This window comes from Pipistrellus hanaki, assembly GCF_964339955.1.
Source record: "Pipistrellus hanaki genome assembly, chromosome: 2".
Taxonomy (NCBI): Eukaryota; Metazoa; Chordata; class Mammalia; order Chiroptera; family Vespertilionidae; genus Pipistrellus; species Pipistrellus hanaki.
In genome coordinates, this window is record NC_140504.1 from 167,472,860 (window position 1) to 167,493,149 (window position 20,290).

Genomic DNA, 20,290 nt, shown 5'->3' on the forward strand with positions numbered 1-20,290 from the left:
AATTAATCAACAGGATAAAATTTACCCATTATCTTTGCTTTTCTTGATTAAACGAGTTATTTTTAAACTAAATTTCCTTAGTTATATTCAATATATGATTAATCCTCTTTGTAAAAGCATTAGTAGACAAAATGATTGATGTCTTTACAACTTACAAGGGGTAATGTGACATAATCATCATTTCAGTGTTTCTGAACATAAGTCCTGGCATAGCCTTACACACTTTCCCCCCATGGAAATAAATTACTGGCTTTTAGGTAGGTGGGGTCACAGGCAATAAGATACCTCTTCTTTCTTGGGGGAGGTTCTTTTTTGAAACAGTGGCCCTGGTTGGCTACATAGAAGAAGAAAAAATCCTGACTATAAATAAGACTTTTCTCAGATATTCTGAGTTAAATGACTGAAAGTTTCCATCAGCATTCCTCAAATGCTGCCCAACATTGGCATTGAGCTGCTTATAAAAAGCCTCCTCAAATTCTTTTTGGAAACAAAATACACATTTTAATTAATATATTTCAAATACAATACGAGCATGTTCAAAAATGCATGCTGACAACAATTTCCAAATTAATATTTTGAATAATTACCATAAAACTACAAATATATTACATAATAATGAATATTTTAAGCAGAGTTTTAAGATGACTATTTTAAGAATTATCAAGAGTTCCCATTTACAATACTGTCTTTCTAGGTCAAATCACTTAATATGTCTACAGTAATCATGATGCTCCAGTTAATTAAATTTAAGAACCCAATAATGAAACATAAAGCGAGTTTCCAACCAGAATAGATAAGCCCTCTTTAACAGGGTCAACATTAGTTATAATGAGCTACCTTTATTCCTTAGCTGTGAGACATAACTCACCTCTTGAATGGTACTGCTTCCTGAGAAGTTCAGGTTATACTCCCGCTGGACTTCTCGGTGGGTGATTATCAGCATGAAGTTTTGATTTAATGACTCCTGCAGGGCACTGAAAGGGTTGAAAGAAAAACAAGAAACTCTGAGGTGAACAAGTTCTGGCTTGCTTTACAGCTAGCTGCAAAAAAACCCAGGAGTATCATAACCTCCACACAGGCATGTCCAGACCCAATGTTATCATCTTTTCAGCTCCTAAAAGCAAAAGAGCATGCTGAGAACAACCAAGGGGAGCTAACCTGTTAACTCCTTCTCTACTAAGGAGTTTTTAAACTTCAATTCTAAATATTTTGCATCTGTAAGAATTTTCTGCAAATCATATGTTATTGTCTGCATATGTATTTTCTCCAAAAGAACCAAATTTATCAATTATATCAAATTCCAAGTATGTTACTAAAATGTATACTCGCTGTTCTGTAAGAAGAGAAATATGAAGCTACTGTTTATATTCATGAATGTTATATAAGAATGGAAATACGGTTTAAGTCCAAATTCAGAAGATAATGAAATCTATAGAACTTTTGTTGCTATGTCAAAATTCCTTCAAATTAATTATGCTTTCATTTAGGACTAAGAAATAGAATTCAGAAACTGGAGAATTCAGGGCAACATTAAACTCTCTGTTAAAGTTGTAAAATATTAGAAATGTGTTAGAACCAGGAGAGTTAATGAATTAGTCATATATGAAAAAGTATAACTCATGTTTTTATTTGTTTATGACAATACTACTCAGAAGCACTATCAGCATTGAAGATATAAATCTACCACCATTATTTATGAATAATCAGTACTGCCAGCCTCAAGTATTATTAAGCCAAGCTTATGGAATCAGGAAAATATTTAGGTGTGCTACATCATTCTGGTCTTCATCACTCCTCCTTTGCCAATCTGTAACTATGTGATAAACATACATGCAACATAGATTAGAATTAGGTGGTAAATCTGAATGCCCTATTGTCTTCTATAGAATTTACAGGTTGATTACAGCCTAAAATTACCTAGGAAATACTAATGCATAGCATGAAATACTATTAATCGAAGGAAATAATACCCCACTAGTTTCTTTATGGAAGAATTTTTGTGATCATCTCCTTAGCACACGACATATAAATACTGATTGAACAATGAGTAAATTTTGAATTTCCAGAAGGCAAGAGTCTTACTCAATTTTGTGTCTCAAAGAGCAAGCTTGCCTTCTGAAAAACTACCATCGAAATTAAAATTTTGATTCATTTATTTATAAATATTAAATCAATGCTTTGTATTAATTATTCCAACTGCCAAGAAAAACCAACCCAAATAATACATAGTTCCGATTCACAAAAAACTTCACAATTTTATAAAGATAGACATATACATAAACACCCATAATATAATGTAACTAAAGGCCCGGTGCATGAAATTTGGGCGGGGAAGGGGGGGAGGGGTGGCTGGGGATGGTTCCCAGCCTAGCCTGTGCCCTCTCACAGTGCAGGAGCCCTGCAATCTATCCATCGCCCCAAAGAGGTAGGCCCTGCACACCCACCTGGGGCTCCTGGATGGACTGCCCCAAAGAGGTAGGCTGGAGCCATAGGCCCCGCCTCTGCACCACACTTGCCCTGTCAAGCCCCCGCCCAGCTGCAGCCTCCTGGTGATTGCTTGCTGCATCATGAGGGCGTCACCACATTATGGCATGATGACCACATAGGCTTTTATTAATAGGATAGCTACAACTGAGAAACTGAAAAAAAGTACAATGAAAACTGAGAAGGAAGTGTTACACTCTGTCCCAATGAGAAGGGAAAAGAGGTTAGGGAAAAGCTTCAGAGAAGTTAAAATATGAAGGATAAGTGAACCTTCAAGTTTATCATTTGGAAGGGATAAAACTTTACTTTTGTTTGGGAAAAAGAGATGGGTGGCACTTTTTAGATAAAGAAATTAATGGAAGAATATCGAATATTCATTCACTCTGTTAGGATACTTAATACTGCACACAAAATAAGTAGAAGTGACCCAGGTCTAACTCATAATCTGCCCTCCAGGTACAGGAGGAGGGAACCCAGGAAGATCATACTTCTCTCTTCACTGAGTTTAAGAGATGGCAGACAAACAAACTTACAATTCATATGTTAGTTTGGCTAAGAACTCCCATACCACTTTTCCTAAGATGCTATGGAAATACAAAGAAACCCACAGAATCTGGCATGTAAACAGAGTAAGTTTTGTTTCGTGAGTCCTGTTCCCCACCCGGAACCCCTGTTGCCCAGGGGGTGAAAGAGTGGGAAGGGGAAAGGAGAAGGCTATAAGAAATTTATCCATTTATTTTTGCCTTTATTTCCCTTGCCTATGTCAAGGTCCGTAAGTTTAGTTCTGATGCTTTCTTCCTTCTAACTTATTGTTTCATATCTTATATTTAGGCCTTCGATCTATTTTGAGTTAATTCCTCAAAAAATTAAGAACAGAGCTACCATATACCTCCAGCAATCCCTCTCCTGGGTATACAGTATACCCCCCAAAAATTCAAAAACACGTAATCACAAAGATATATGCACTCCTATTCTATGTTCATTGCAGCATTATTCATGGTGGCCAAAACATGGAGACAACCAAGATGTCTTTCAATAGAGGACTGGATAAAGAAGATGTGGTACATAAACACAATGGAATACTATAATACCTAGACATAAGAAAAGATGAAACACTGTCATTTGAGACAACATGGAATATTATGCCAAGTGAAATGAGTCAGGCAGAAAAAGCTAAGAACAATATGATTTCACTCGTATTTGGGATACAAAACTGAAACTTGTGGACATAAACAGCAGTGTGGTGGTTGCCAGAGGGAAGGGGAGGGAAGCGAAGAGGACCTAATGTATGGTGACAGAGGACCTAATGTATGGGACCACCATGATGGAATTGGGTGGTACAGTGCAATATACAGATCTTGTAAGATAGGAATCCACACAGGAAACCTATATGATCCCATTAGCCAACTAAAGGCCCGAAGCACGGAAACCGTGCAGGAGTAGGCCTCCTCCCCCGGCTGCCGGCACTGGCTTCCCTCCCAGCCTGGCCTTGTCCGGAAGGATGTCCAGTCTAATACGATGCTCTTGTTATTACAGATGTCACCCAAATAAATTTAATTTTTAAAAAGAAATTTACTGTGGTGATCTGCATAATTTTCAGACTTTATTGTTAAAATATAATCTAGGCAAACTGCTAGCATAATGAGTTGAGTCCTCAGTTGCTGTATCTAGGAGCAATTTTATCCTTAACAATATCTTCTAAATGGTTGGTTAGAATAGTTTGCCCTCACCTACCCCATGCTCTTTTACCTTCAAATTGCAAAGTCATTCATGCCACTTCCACTTTGACTCTTAACCCTTTGCACTCCGAACCATTCTGGACATTGGCTACCAGCTACTCGACGCTAATTTGCGGCGGAAACGTGCGTTGAATTAACTCAATTCCCCGTAATCACTAATAAACTGCAATGTCCCCCCTGAGAGGGGACATCCGAGTGATATGCTAGAATTCCGATGTCCCCTGAGAGGGGACAGCGGAGTGCAAAGGGTTAAAATAGCTCTGAAGATGACTGCCAACCAAAGTAGGTAGGTGAGAAATAATACGACATGGGTTTGGTTTTTAGTGCCATGTTTTCTCTTCAATTAGAGAGAAAAGAAAAAATATGTAAGCAAACATAGAAACTTTTTAAAAGAAGTCTGAATTTTAATTCAATGGAGTAACTGTTTTGAAAGAACATTTATTCGTACTGGTTTTTAATTTTTCATTCTCTTATGATTTTCCTTTCAGTTTAAATATTTGCATTTACCAACAAGGAGATGGTTCTGTTTTTACAAAAACATTCAAACTTAATAATTGTTCTATTCTCAAATCAGACTGAAATTAATGCTTAAAATGTGAATATTTTTAGTAATTATTAGGCAAAGTGCTAGATATTTTTATATATACCTTCTCATAATTTTGCTAGCCAGTTCCTTAATTTTAAAAATGGGGGAGAGGGGAGGAGAGAAGGAGGGAGGTAAGATATAAGAGAGATAATTATAAAAAAAGATAAAGATTAGATATCCATGCCCTTAAATTTTTCAATATTATAACCAAACAATATCTAAGCCACCAACAGAATTCTAAAAATAGCTTCAATAGAACATCCCTTCTCTGTTTCCCTTTCTGTTCACAAGTCTTGGACGTCTAGTGTTCTTTCATTAGCAGAATGTCCACTTCTGCTTGGGGAGATCTCAAGATTTACCAGAAACATTAACTGTCAAGATTTACCAGAAACAGAGAAGACATCTATAAAATATCTGTCTTCCAATACATACAAAATTCATTTTAATTTACTGGCTTAATTTAATACATTGTATATTCCCTTTCAGTTTTTTTTTTAATAAGAGGAAAATAATGTTATAACAAATTTTAACACAAAAGCCACAATAAATGAAACTACATTTTTATACAGGCAAATATAAAAAGCCATACATTTTTAGCCTCCATAGGTCGAGTAATGATAAAAGCAACAATACTAAGAAAATAAATGTAACAGTATATTGAGTTTATTTCACACTGAGAGAGTACTTCAGTGACGTGGCTATTTTAATAGACAAGCTCAGGACTTCAAGGTTAACTTAAAGCTGCATTACAGTAGTGAAACAATCATTTGATAATCATGTACATATACCTGACATTTTTTCTGGCTAAGAAGAAAAATGGCTTCCCTACTGCCAGTGAGAAGCAAGCCCATTTCATAGGGTAGAACAATAGTAAATCTTGCATCAAGAATAATAACAGTAATTTAAGGATTTCCTCTCTAGCAATTCCTTGAATCCAGATCCTCTTAAAATATTCAGTGGGTAGAAGATTTGACCAGGCTAAACCATAGCCTTCCTATTAAAACTGTAACAGTTCTAGGGAAAGCACTCTGTATAAAATACAAATGTAAACAACTAGCCTATGAAAACAACAAATTCAGCCTTGGCTTCAGTGTTGTTATGGACTGAATATTTGTGCCCCACCTCAAATTCATGCTAAAAGTGTAATCCCCAATTAGGGTTAGGGCCTTTGGAAGGTGCTTAAGTTTAGATAGATGGAATCATGAGGGTGGGGCCCACCATGATGGATTAGTGTCCTTATAAGAGAAAAGACTAGAGCTTGTTCTCACTGTCTGCCAAGTGGGAACACAGCCATCTGCAAATCAGGAAGAGGGCCCTCTCACTAGGGAGCAAATCTGTGGGCACCTTGGTCTTGTACTTCCCAGTCTCCAGAACTGTGAAGAATAAATGTCTGTTGGTAAGCCACCCAGTCAATGGTATTTTGTTATAGCAGCCTGAATTGACTAATAGAAGGTTTCTAAGGCTTCTGTATTCACAACACTCGAGTAAACAACTGCCATCAGTTCAGGACAGGTTTTGAAATGGCTGTCTGTCTGCAAACATCTGTATATACACATGCAAATTAAAACTCCCCTCATTAAAATCCTTGGTAGAAAATCATATGCTTCTGTTAAAACTCACATAAATGGGGGGTGGTTGAGAATTGTACATTTATTGCATGTAAGTTACATCTCCATAAAAAATCATAAACCAAAAAAAGGGAAACAATCATATAACGACCATTTTGCGATTAATGAATCCCATACTTGAACTTTAAAAAGACAATACACTTTTAATTAATGTATTTGAAAACCTTGAATTTGTTGCCATTGCAACTTAATAAGACTATATATCCACTGATATAATATAGGTTACTGTCAATGAAATTAAACTTTTCAAATCAATGCAGTATATGCAAAGATGAGTGAAATATTAAATCAATATAAAAACCCAAAATCTCCTGTTTCATTCCTGCTGTGTGTATATTACATTATTTTTCTTACACTGGATATTTTAAACAAAAATATCAATGTAAAATAAGATGCTAATTTCTAATAGACTTTATTTTTTAAATGACTTAATATTGAAGCAAAACAAATTAAGTTCTTTCAAATTACTGTGACTTTTTATTATAAAAATGTAAATAAACTTTGAATATGCTATTGAATTTTTCACTAATACTTTACATTTATATCATTCCAAAAGGTTGTATAGGATGCTCTCTTTTGTTTCATTGGGACTATTTTATGATCTGTAATGATCCTTTCAGATACATCAAGATTTTACATTACAAAGCATGACACACAGCAATTTAAATTTCCATTCTAAACTTGGAGTCATGTCAACAAAAGACCAAATTAACTATAATTATGGATTATTTACACTAAAACAAAATAAGAAATCAATATGTAAATGTAATGTTTGTTGTAGCTAATGCAGCCCGCAATGACAGATTAGGTTCAAATAGCAATTAGTTTGAAAATCTGGCACATATGTAAATGAGCTCAGGACTTGATGTTTACATTTGACTGTATTTCATTCAGGATTTTTAAATCATCTCAGGAACAGTATAGAAAATGTTAATCTTTCCACTATAAATACAACTTGAGCCTTCATCATAACTGAAACTAGGTTTTGCTACTGTCCAGCTATTATATACTAACATATAATACTAATAATTCTGAAATGAAGATTACATCATTCTTAATTAACACTTTGCTACAGTTGTTAACATCCTTCCTCCAAGACACCATGTTATCATCACAAGTTCTGTAACAATCTTAAAAATCACGTTTAACGAAGTAACTTTTAATTGCTTTCTTTGCTCAAAATTAAATATGTCCAGATAAACAAACATTAGGTTTCACATAATTCTTAATAACATTTTCATGATAATTTCGAAGTTCAGGTGTCCTTATGTCTATAATTACTGTTTATCAATACAGTGATATATTGGATTAAGCAAAATGTATTAAACCGAAGTATTTAAGATTAATCAAAATGTGGTAATTAGTGGTGATAGTGATATATTGTAAATCATCAAGTAGTTTATAGCAAAACTGTCAAATCATAATTCTATCCATCCAGGCATAATACGAAGAAAGCCCAAAAAATTACATTTATAGATACATTGATTTTTGTTCATGAATTACTGACCAAGTTTCTGAGTGCCCATTAAATCAACCATAGAGAATACCTGCAGTTCTTTTTCAAAGTGTGAGGTTAACAAGCTAATCTCAGTAGTCACTGACCTACCAATAGGCAGTAAACTATATAAATGGATTTGGTACATCAATCCAATTAGATGTGTTGTGATCTCCATTAATGCTTTAATTGGGGACAAGTTTCTTCTTTCATCCAGAATATATAACTTTAGGGAAAGTAAAATGATCCACTTTTCAATAGCCACTGAAACACTTACCAACCTAATACTCTTAAATTTCACTTTTATAAAATCTAATAAAACTCACTAGAATTAAATTTAAGATGAACAGTATGCAAGCAAGAATGCACTTGGAACATTGGTTATATCAATTTATCCTTGAAAAATATGTAATAGACCAATCAATAAAATACAACATAAATTTATAAATAAATCAATTTATTCTTAAGTTACTTTAAGAATAATATATCTAATTGTTATCAAATATTGTACAGATTACAACGTAAAGCATTTTCATAGATAACTATCCTTTGTGGGGGGAGAAAGTTGTTTTGCAGAGCATTTGGGGGAAAGATAAGTTGATCCATTTAGAACATTTATTTGCATACTAGAGACCCAGTGCACGAAATTCGTGCACAGGAGGGAAGGTCCCCTCAGCTGAGCCTGCACCCTCTCCAATCCAGGACCCCTTGGGAGATGTCCGACTGCAGTCAGACATCTCTCTCACAATCTGGGACTACTGGCTCCTAACTGCTCACCTGCCTGATTGCCCATAACTGCCCTCCAGCCCCCCACCAGACTGATCACCCCTAACTACCTCTGCCTGCCAACTTGATTACCCCTAAATGCCCTCCCCTGTCAGCCTGGTCACCCCTCATTGCCAACCCCCCTAGTCGCCCCACATAGCCTGCTGTTCAGTTGTTACTGTGAGGGCATCATGACCAATTTACATATTATCCTTTTATTAGTAGAGATACTTAGTTTTCAAAAAACTGTCATTTAAAAGCTACTTAAGGTCTCTCTGACACACTGCTAAAATCTCACAAATATCCTATATATTGTAATTAAAGCCTAATATGCTAAGTGTCTGGTCATCCATTCAACCAATCAAAGTGTAATATGCTAATGTATGCTAAGGCCGCTCAACTGCTCACTAAGACATGCACTGACCACCAGGGGGGCAGACCTCTAACAGGTAAGTTAGCTTGCAGCTGGGGTCCGGCCCATCAGGACTGAGTGAGACGGGCCGGACATGCCCTGGAGCCCTCCTGAGGTCCCTCCCTGACTAGCCAACCTCCCACTTCCCTCCCCAACCCTGTCTGTGAACCATTGGAGTCCCTCAGCCTGGCCTGCACCCTCTCACAATCCATCCCTTTGAGGGATGTTAGAGAGCCAGTTTCGACCCGATCCTTAGAGAGCCAGTTTCGGCCCGATCCTGCAGGCTTAGTGCACAAATTCATGCGCCAGGTCTCCAGTTAATCAATAAAAAGCCACCATGAAGAAGACACAGTGATAGAACAACCATTTCAAGGGACATTTCAGCAGGTTACTTGTAGGTTAAAATCTATTGTGTTTTTCTAGTTCAAAAATAAAAATACACAGCCAAAGAAGTCCCCCACCGGAATTTGTTCATCTCTTTCTGAATAAGCTATAATACCTCATCCATTCATTTAAAGGATTTATTGAGCATCTACTATAAGCCACTAGGCACTGCTCATAGTTTAGTTTACACATGAAATAGGTTGAAATGAAACATTATGTTGAGGACCATTATTGTTTCTGACATTTTGAGCAATATTCAAATGCACTATAATGAGTTGTTTGGAGCTAAGAAACATATAAGAGCCAAGTTCTGACTCATCTATTAACTAGCTTTGTGATCTGGGAAAGAGAAACTACTGAGCACCTGTACTGTACCAGCTCCAATCCTCACATGTGCTATTTTATTTAACCATTCTGCTCTTCTCCAAAACCCCTGTGAGGTAGAAATTATCATCCTGACCATTTTGGATAAAGAAACTAAGGCTTAATAGACTATTAGGATCCATTCCTCAGTTCTTCCACTCATAAAATGCGACTAGAGCAAATGACTGCTTTATCTCCTTCCAAAGAAGGTATCCTACAGCTTTCCTCTCATTCTAACTCAGAGGTGTCGTGGACATGACTCTTCTTGCATTAAGGGAGTACACCAAACACAGAAATAGCAGGATACAGACAAAAGAGAGAACAGTATCACAAGGATTGACGTTTGTGCAGAGATTGTGAGGTGTTGGGGAAGCAGAAGAAGGATGAAAGCTATTTGAAAGCATCCTTAGTTCTAATAACTGAATCCCACAACAGTTCTATGATACTTCTCAGTTATCCTTCTTCATTGGGATCACAGAGGCATATGCGCATTTACAATGTCCTCAGGATAGAGTGGGAGAGATGAAAAAGGGGAGAGAAAGGTACATAAGTTTGTATGAGTATTAATATACACACCATCCACAGGGTGGCACTTCTTAGCTAGAACCAAACCTAGGAGTACAGATGGATACTTAGTACCAAAGCAGCTGGATGGTTACAAAAAGCTGAGATAGAGGAGGAATACTTCAGTATTTCCTTTATTTTGCCATGCTTAATAAGTGTAGTGAAGTGCCTATCAACTGTAGAGAGTTAGAAGGGACCTCAAGGATCATGAAAAGAACGTTTTGTTTGATTTTCTTCAAGCTTCTGCCTCTGCTCACAGGGAGAATACTATTTCTGCCCATACTGCTTCTCCCTACCACGGAAGTTTTTTAATGAAAACACTTGTAGCATGTTTTCCTCATTCTAGAGTTGGTTCTCTCAAAGAAAGAAGAAAAGACTATTACAGTTATCCACAAGGTCACATTATACTAGATTAGGTTTCACAGAAGACAGGGATGAGACCAGCAGCTTCCTCTTTCACTCTCTATACCATGAACTCTCTAAGCTCTTTCCTAGGTTTAATTGCAGGTCTACTGACTGCATCAGTACAGCAGGCTCCGAAGATCCAGTCATAATTCTTTCCAGGTCCTAAGATTTAGATCTGGAGTGAAAAGTAAAGGACCCTACTTAGGACTCAATTCTAAACCATATGTTCCTTTGGATGCTAGTTTGATTTTAAAGCTGTTTTGTTTTCTACCCTGGATACCAATTTTTGTGTGTATAAACCACTAATAAGAACTATAGAGAAAACAAAGAATTTAGTGGCATCGGGGATGCCAAAGAATGTAGAAAAGCATCTTTACTTTCTAGTAGCATCTGAGATCCAGAGCAGAGATGTGACCTGCCCTAAGTCATACAATGATTCTGTGGCAATTCCTCCCATAGCACCCACTGGAAAATACAATGTCCTACCCTTAATGCAAGGCTACTGTCACCTGCTTTCTACTAATGGTTTTCAAGGACAAAAAAGAGGTATATGTTTTAACACCAGTGGTTTACTCAACTATCACCGGAGTACCAATTAGCACCCTGAATTTACTCCTCCTATCACAAATAGCAACTACTTCAAAGCCATAGTTAAAAGCAACTTTGCAAATCAGAGGCCACCCAATAGTCTCTGATTGACTGCCTGACCAGAGCTCAACATTACCCCAAAAGAAATCATTAAAATATTAACTGGAATCATCCTCCCAGTATAAAAAAGATCAAAGTTCAACAAAAAGGCTAAATTACTACTTGTATAAGGGACGACTACACACAAGGCAAACTTTATTTTCTACCACCTTGCCAGAAAAATTAAGAAAATCTATATAATTAAAGTAGAGCTGAACATTTTCATCACTTAGGAGAATGCAACCAAAGCGAAGCTGAAAAGACTGTCTTCTATTACCAAGCACTCCACTCAGTCCTTTTATAGTAAGGTGGTCATTAGCAATACCAAATTTTAAAATATTACGCCTTCTCCAACTAGTATATTTATCCATGACCTGAGGGCTTTGGCACTAGCTCTTCCCCTTGCCAAATACTCTTCATTTGAATGACTCCTCAATCATTCATTTCTCAGCTTAAACTGTACATATCCAGAAAGGCCTTCTAGACCTTACAACCTAGAGTAGTCACCCAACTGCCACTCTATTTTGAATTTCTGCAAAGCACTTACTATCATCTGATTTTTTTTTCTTGTTCATAATTTGTTTCCTGTCCTCCCACCATACACCCACCTCTATACATATTATATTTTAATCTCCATGAAAACAGGCACCTTGTCATTTTGTTCCTCATGGTATCCCCAGCATCTAGAATAAGGACTTAACATATTGTACAGTGGTACTCAATCTGTATCTGGTAAATGAGTGAATAACTGGCATCCTGTTTGAATAACATGATAAGTGGATGCTCTATTTATCTGGAAAACGTTTTATAATGAGTGTGAAAATTAGCAAAACTGCCAATGAAGGAATACAGATGCATGGACCAAAAGTCACATTCCTCATTTAGTCATGAAATGTTTCATAATTATTACAACAAATGTTTGTTATTAAGGGCCTCTTTCATAGATGACCTTTTCATGAGCTGAGGGAGATGCTCAATAAGAATACTCTTACTCTTCAGGATCTGGTTCGAAAGAGCCATACATAAAATAATACTAGGGAAACTAAGACTAAAAGGAAAGGTGTTGCATGAGACCACAAAACCAGTGTAGGACTGAAGAGTGCGTGACTATAAAGCCACAGCTCCTTCCATTATTCATTCTATGATGGGAAAAGCCATCATAGACAAAAATAAAAAGCTAAGCTCATTTCAAGGAGTGAAGACTGTCTAATTCACTACTTATAGGATCTTCTGGTCCCCAAATACCTCATCTCTGTCCTGTATGATGCCTGATATCACACCATTAGAACTTTGCTCTTTAGCTGTGGTCTATTTTAACAGGCAAAATCCTTAGGAATGTGTGTCACTTTACAGTACTCATTCCACAAATATTTCTAAATACCTATTATGTTCTGGCTGAGGATACAACAGTAGACAAAAAAACAGTCCCTGGTTTCTTGTAGCTTTACACTGTAATGAGGAAGACAGAAAACAAATACGAATATGAATATATTACTAATATTATGTGTTATAGTGATAAAGCAAGATAAAAAGAGAGGATATGACAGACGGACTGATTAGACAGGGGGATCAAGAAAAGCCTCTCTGAGGATGTGACATTTGAGTAGAGGCCTAAATAGAGTAAAGGAATGAGCCAAGTTGGAAGATCATTCTAGGCAGGGAAAGCACAAAGTGCAGATTCCCTGATGTGGAAGTAAGCTTAGAATGTTTAAAGAAGAGCAAGGAGGCCAGTGTAGCTGGCAAGCTATGAGCCAGAGGGAGAGTGATAGAAATAAGAGAAAAAGTCAGGGACAAGATTATGTAAGTCCTTTACAGGCTATAGTACTTACAGGCCATAACATTTATACCTAGGTTTATGTTTTCCTAATACAGTAAGTCCTCACTTAAAGTTGTTCTGTAAATTTAAATAAAACGACGTAGAACAAAGACAATTTGCCCTAGGCTAATTGATATAAACATGAGTTAAGGTTCCTATAGCATCTCAACAACTTTATAATAACACAACATTGAACAAAAAGGTGGTTATTCGTGAACGTACAGTACAGACTAAAGTATCTGTAGCCTTCTTCAAACATGAACCTAAATGAAATCCCAATAACCACTGTCTCTCTTTATCAACTCACCACTGTCTCTAAGTAAGTTTCCCTACCTGCAAAAGGTGAGTAATAATATTATTACTTAACATGAGGACTTAATACCATAAATCCTCATGATAAGTGACAAATAATGGGCTTGGCAAAAAGTCTGTCTTCATAAATGGTAATTGTTATATCACTGCCACTTACCATATACTTAAACTTCACACTTCCTTAGCATCCTTATTCTTATAACTATTACTATCTTCTATTTTCATATTACCTATAATTTGCACTTTGTCATCAACTATTACTAACAGCTCGAAATCCAGATCCCAGCAATGTTCTCCATTTGCTCCAATCTTCTATTCTTCTATCTTTCCTACTGTCTCTAAAACTGATAGATAACTTCACTTCAGCACTTAATCCTGGACTCTATCTCCCTGCTATGAACACACTGCACAGAAGTTTTACATTGAAATCCCAAGTGTATTTGGAGACAGTTTTTAGTAGGAACCTAAAAACACCGCTGTCTTTATGATAAGAAGAGAGGCCATGTGAGAAAGGAAGGGAGCTCTCACCAAAAATCAAACCTTGCTGGACTTTCTATACTTAAGAATTGCGAAAAATACATGTCTGTATTTAAGCTGCCCAGTCTATGGTATTTTATTTTTTTAATAGCAGTTCAAATTGACAATCTCCATACCCTTTTTGGCCACCAGCCCTGTTTCAGTTTTACTTTTTAAAAATGTTCCCACTTGCTGTCTCTTTCTCTTCAAACTTCTAATTATTCTTAACCCTCATAGTAAAGCTTTCTAAAAATGAGAGTAACTCTAATTCCTCATTTCTCCCTTACCCTTGAAATTTTTCTACAAACTTATTTCCATCCTCTCTTTGTGCCAAAAAATGATCTCAAATAAAGTCATTAATTACTTACATGCCAAACTCAATGGTTTTTAAAATAATCATCTTCCTATTTGGAACACACAAAGCAGCTTTTGTACCTTATACATTTGAGAGAAAAAACCACAAGGTAGTAGTACAGACTTCTCAGGAGTGTATAAGTTATAGACATGATTTAAATTACATATGGGACACACGCCAGTGAAAAGTTCCATTGACAACTAGGACATATCTATAATAATAAAAGCGTGATATATTCATTAGACTGGATGACCTTCTGGAGGAAGCCAGGGCTGCAAGGGAAGCCTGGGTCCCGGCGGCCTGCTGGCGGTCTGAGAGAAGCCCAGGTCCCAGGTGCCAGAGGGAAGCCAGTGTTGGCAGCCAGGGGAAGGAAGGCCTACTCTTGCACGAATATGTTCATGCATTAGGCTTCAAGTGCATTCATAAATAGAGATTTGTGAGTGACCTTACACGTTTGGAAATTGAAGCATTGACACTGTAGGGAGAAGGTACAGTAACAGGGACTGCTACAAACAGAACTTTAAAGAACAACAACCTTTAAAGCAGATGAAGAAAAGAGGATCTTACTGAGAAATAAACGTGAGTGGCAGACAGATAGTAATATAAAAATGAGTGATATCTAAGGACAATTTCTGTAAAGAGATGAATTAAGAAAAAGCCTAAATGCCTTTAATGAATAGGTTATAAGCCCCTTGAGGACCGAACCTGTAAGTAGGTAATCAATAAATCTTTTATGGACTGAATCTTTCCTAAAATAATTTGAAACATGCATAATTAAGTTTTTTTCCCTTTCTAATTTTACTATGGTTTATAGTAAAATTTAAAGCTGTACCATATGGGTATTGCTTCACCTTTCAATTAATTTGTAAAATCTGATTTATTAAAAATACTTTTAAATGCTTTTCTGATGTTATAAAGATTATGATTTAAGAATTTGCTCTTTGCCGAAACCGGTTTGGCTCAGTGGAGAGAGCATCGGCCTGCGGACTGAAGGGTCCCGGGTTTGATTCCGGTCAAGGGCATGTGCCTTGGTTGCGGGCACATCCCCAGTGGGGGTTTTGCAAGAGCAGCTAATCGATGATTCTCTTTCATCGATGTTTCTAACTCTCTATCCCTCTCTCTTCCTCTCTGTAAAAAAATCAATAAAATATATATTTTTTTAAGGAATTTGCTCTTAAATTCTCCGAAAAATTGAAATTCTGTTTCTGAAAACATAATTTAATTTAAAATAATTATAAATATAATTCAATTATAGGATGTTCATATCATAATTTTGTAGCTCTTGGCTTTTTTGTTTTCCAAAAAGATGTTGTAAATTCAAAATAAGACTCAATTACCAGGCACCCCCTAGTGGCAGTAAAATCAAGTTTAAAAAATTTTATAGTACATGGTTTAAGATACAGTTCTCTATATATGTAGTTCTCACCAAATCTTGAGAATAAAATTATTTGTCAGTAAATAGTTTAAAAGCCTGTTTTTTATATCTACATTTTACTAAATGATTAATAATGTACTATAACTAAAAGTGAATTAGCATACTGAAATTTAATGAATATCCTTAAAATAATTAAAATAAGTGAAATAATGTAAATGCCTTTCAAATAGTATATAGTGATAAATTACAAGATTTTAAAAAATCACATTCTAAAGATGAGCCTCCAAAAAAGTAGGCATATTTGGAATAAAGCTTTGCATATTTCTGTCAAGAATTTGAAAGGTATAGAAGAGGGACAGTCAGATGGACACCTCAGAGTCAGTATTTACTGTTGACTTTGAGCAATCTACAAAATTCTTTGTTTAAACGCTTCAATTTTCTCATCTACAAAATAGAAGTATCATCATCAATCTGTACCCCTGCAGGGTTGTTATGAAAATCAGAGTTAAATAAAAAGGATTACTGTTGGTATTTAGTAGCATAGATAAGTCATTTTAATTATTTTTCTTTGTAATTTCTGCTTTCGCATTTAATGCGCCACTCCTGTTTATTAAATATTTACAACCATCCTAACAACTGAAAACAATGCTTCCCATTTTATAAATAAAACTAAAAAGCCCTTAGCCAAGCTGGGGCTACAATACAAAATTCTCATTATACGGTGATGTCTTTTGTCTGGAGAAATAAGTTATAATCATATTACTTTACTAATTTTGTTATAATAAATTTTAAGAGTGACACTATAATACCAATGCCATCTAGTCTGTTTAGAGAAACTGATATTTTATAAAGAACCTAATGTTTGCCATTGCACTGGAATTGGAATGCTAAAATATAACAGCAAGACTTCACCATAGTTCTGCATTGCAATTGATGGACAGTTTATTATCCAACTTCCCTCCATGTTCCAACTCCACTGACCCATCTCAGAGAAATTAAACAATAAAACCAATTAAACATCAAACAAAATACCTAAATAAAATATACCGTTTCTTTTTAAAATATCCCAAATCTGGCCTTGCCCAAGTGGCTCAGTTAGTTGGAGTGTATTTCCATATACTGAAAGGCTGCATGTTTGATTCCCAGTTGCTAACAAGATGGGCTATCCTATCTAATAAAAGAGTAATATGCAAATTAAGCATCACTCCTCTATACCCACAAGCCACGCCCACCAGCCAATCAGATCAAGCATGCAAATTAACCCAACCAAGATGGCTAAAGCCATAGAGAGCAGGAGGGGGGCTTGGGTTTCCCTGGCAGTAGAGGAAGCCAAGCTTTCCACACACCCTGGCGGGCCCAGGCCTCCACTCAAGAGTACAAAGTTTCAATTATAGAACATACATAAATTCCAACAGAAATGGCTGCCGCCACAGAGTGAACAGGAGGCTTGGCTCCACTCCAGGCTACAAAGTTTCAATTGTAGAAGATAAATAAATTCCAGATACCAGAGACTCCGCTTGGGTCGTGGGGCCATGGCTGGCCTGAAAACCACCACAGACAGGCTGCCCAATACCCCAAAGGAACCTCACCCTGATCTAGGACACCCTTCAGGGCAAACCAGCTGGCCCCCACCCATGTACCAGGCCTCTATCCTTCTAATAAAAGAGTAATATGCAGATTGACCATCACTCCAATTAACAAGATGGCCACCCCAAGATGGCCAGCAAGGGAGGGAAGTTGGGAGGCACCAGGCCTGCAAGGGAGAGCAGTTGGGGGCAATTATCCCTGCGGGGTAGGGCAGTTAGGGGTGACCAGGCCGGCAGAGGAGGGAAGCTGGGGGCAAACAGGCTGGCAGGGAAGCAGTTAGGCATCAATCAGGCTGCCATGGGGGTGGTTAGGGGTAATCAGGCTGGCAGGTATAAATGGTTAGGGGCAATCAGAAAGGCAGGCAGGTAAGCAGTTGGGAGCCAGCTGTCCTGGATTGTGAGATGGATGTCCCAGACTGGAGAGGTTGCAGGCTGGGCTGAAGCACACACACCCCACCCATGCATGAATTTCATGCACCAGGCCTCTAGTAAATATATATAACTCAACAGGGTACATATCTAGGCGGGGCATATATGGGAGACAACCAACTGACGTTTCACTGTCACATCGTTTCTCTTTCTTTTTTTCTCTCCCCCTCTCTCTAAAATAAGAAATAAAAAACAAAACAAACCAAAAACAAAAAACACATATCCTTGGATGAGGTATTTTTTTAAATCCCAAATCTGATATTAAGAAATGGATGGGATAATATGTGCATAAACTTTCCTGTTTTCCTCTACCAATTTCAGACCTCTTCCATTCATTTGTCTATTCTCAAATATAACACTAAAAATCAGATTTACCTTTTATTTTCTCCTTTTTAGATTATAAATTAGGTTATGAATTATAAGTTAGTTTTCTATTTATTCACCAATTATAACAAAAATATCAAATTAAGTCGTAAAGTTTATCACACAGCAATTTTTTCTGTCTATCATATTTGATAACATGATGGGCTGTATATATCTCAATCGGAAATTGTTTTTGGACTTCACTGTATAGTTAAGATGTCAAAAAATATTTTTATTTGGTAAAACACAAATTTAAATTAAAAATTAAAAGTAATTATTATCATTATCCTTTAAGATTCTGCATAAATTTTTTTAATTGTCTCTTCTAAATTCAGACTTTAAGATACATCACACACACAAAAATAATCTCTAGTTGTATAGAAAGCTATATTAACACACTGAAATAAAAACACCTTGGCTTTTTAGTTATATTTTAATTAAATATTCATTAATATAACTTTTTCATTAACAGGAAATTCTACATGCCCCTCCTCCAACCACTTGGCTACCCAGGTATTCTGTGTCTTTTGTTCCACTTTTAATTTTTCTTTCTTATTATTCCAATGCAGGAAACATCATTATAACTTGGTAAAAATCTATAAAGTCAACTAGAAAAGACTACTTAAGTGCTATGTGAAGACTCATTTTCCAATAAACAGTGCATTTCAAAAGCATTGTAGACTCCTGCTTGCCTAGGGATTGATCAATTGGCAATCAAACTAAGGTCTGCCAAAAGGCAATGAAGAACACTTCCATTAGTTCAGGAAGATTTTTTGATAAATCCATTGAACCACACTACTGAGAAATAATAGATAATAATCAATAATCAATAATAAGAGTGATAAAGGTGAAAGGAGCAAGGTGAAAGCAGTTTTGTTTGTTATTCATAACTAGAGGCCCGAGACACAAAGATTCATGCAAGAATGGGCCTTCCTTCCCCAGGCTGCTGGCACCTCCTTTGCTCTGGCCCAGAGCTGCCTTCCCACGCTGCCCAAAGGCTTGGAGCAGCTGGAGTGGTGCAGAACGCCCCCTGGCCACTTGGTGCCTGTATATGCAAATTAACCCACCATCTTTGTTGGGTTAATTTGCATACTCACTCCTGACTTGCTGCTGGGCATCATGAAGGTACGGTCAATTAGCATGTTACTCTTTTATTAAGTAATTCATTTTCATCTACACCTGAGTTTGTTAATAAGGTGACTTTCAGAAAACCTTTTAGAATGGGTGTTAATAGGGGGACCAACCTTGTGATAAGATGCTATCTGTATCCCCCTCTTCCCCACCTATCAAGAGAGAAGAGGGGCAAGAGGTTGAGTTAATCATTAATAGCCATGGTTCAGTCAATCATGCCTATGTAATAAAGCCTCCATAGAAAAACCCCAGCTGAATGATTTGATAGAGCTTGCTATTTATTTTTTCATCTGGCTGTTCATTTATATCCTTTAAAGTATGTTTGTTGTTGTTGTTGTTGTTGTTGTTTTTTGCCCAGACAGTATGGGTCAGTAGTTGAGTGTTGACCCTTGACCAGGAGGTCACAGATTTAAATTCCCGTTAAGAGTGCATGCTCAGTTTGCCGGCACAATCCTCAGTAGGGGGTGTGCAGGAGGAAGCCAATCAGTGATTCTCTCTCATCATTGATGTTTCTCTCTCTCTCTCTCTCTCTCTCTCTCTCTCTCTCTCTCTCTCTCTCTCTCTCTCTCTCTCTCTCTCTCTCTCCCCCTTCCTCTTTCTGAAATCAATAAGCATATGCACATACACACATGCATTTTTAATAAATCAATAATAGTAAGTAGAGGACATTTCTGAGTTTGGCGAGCTGTCCTAGCAAATCTTCATACCCAAAAAGGAGGTTTTATCAACCTCCAATTATAGCCAGTTGGTCAAAAACACAGACAACCTAGACTTGCAATTACTGGCTGATGTGGGGGCCAGCCTTGTGGGACTGAGCAGATGTTGACTAACTGCCTGCTGGTGAAACAAAACAAAATAAATATAAATGTTGTAGCCAGAAGTGTCCTATGAGCAG

General features: G+C 36.8%; 1 protein-coding gene across 1 annotated transcript in view; it reads right to left on the reverse strand.

Annotated features, from left to right (window-relative positions):
* The window catches only part of FAF1 (Fas associated factor 1), a 292,045-nt gene that overhangs the window by 187,428 nt on the left and 84,327 nt on the right, over positions 1–20,290 (reverse strand). The window contains exon 7 of the mRNA XM_084872908.1: positions 869–974. Coding sequence (XP_084729034.1) covers positions 869–974 — 106 coding nt within the window. The remainder of the gene's footprint in view (positions 1–868; positions 975–20,290) is intronic.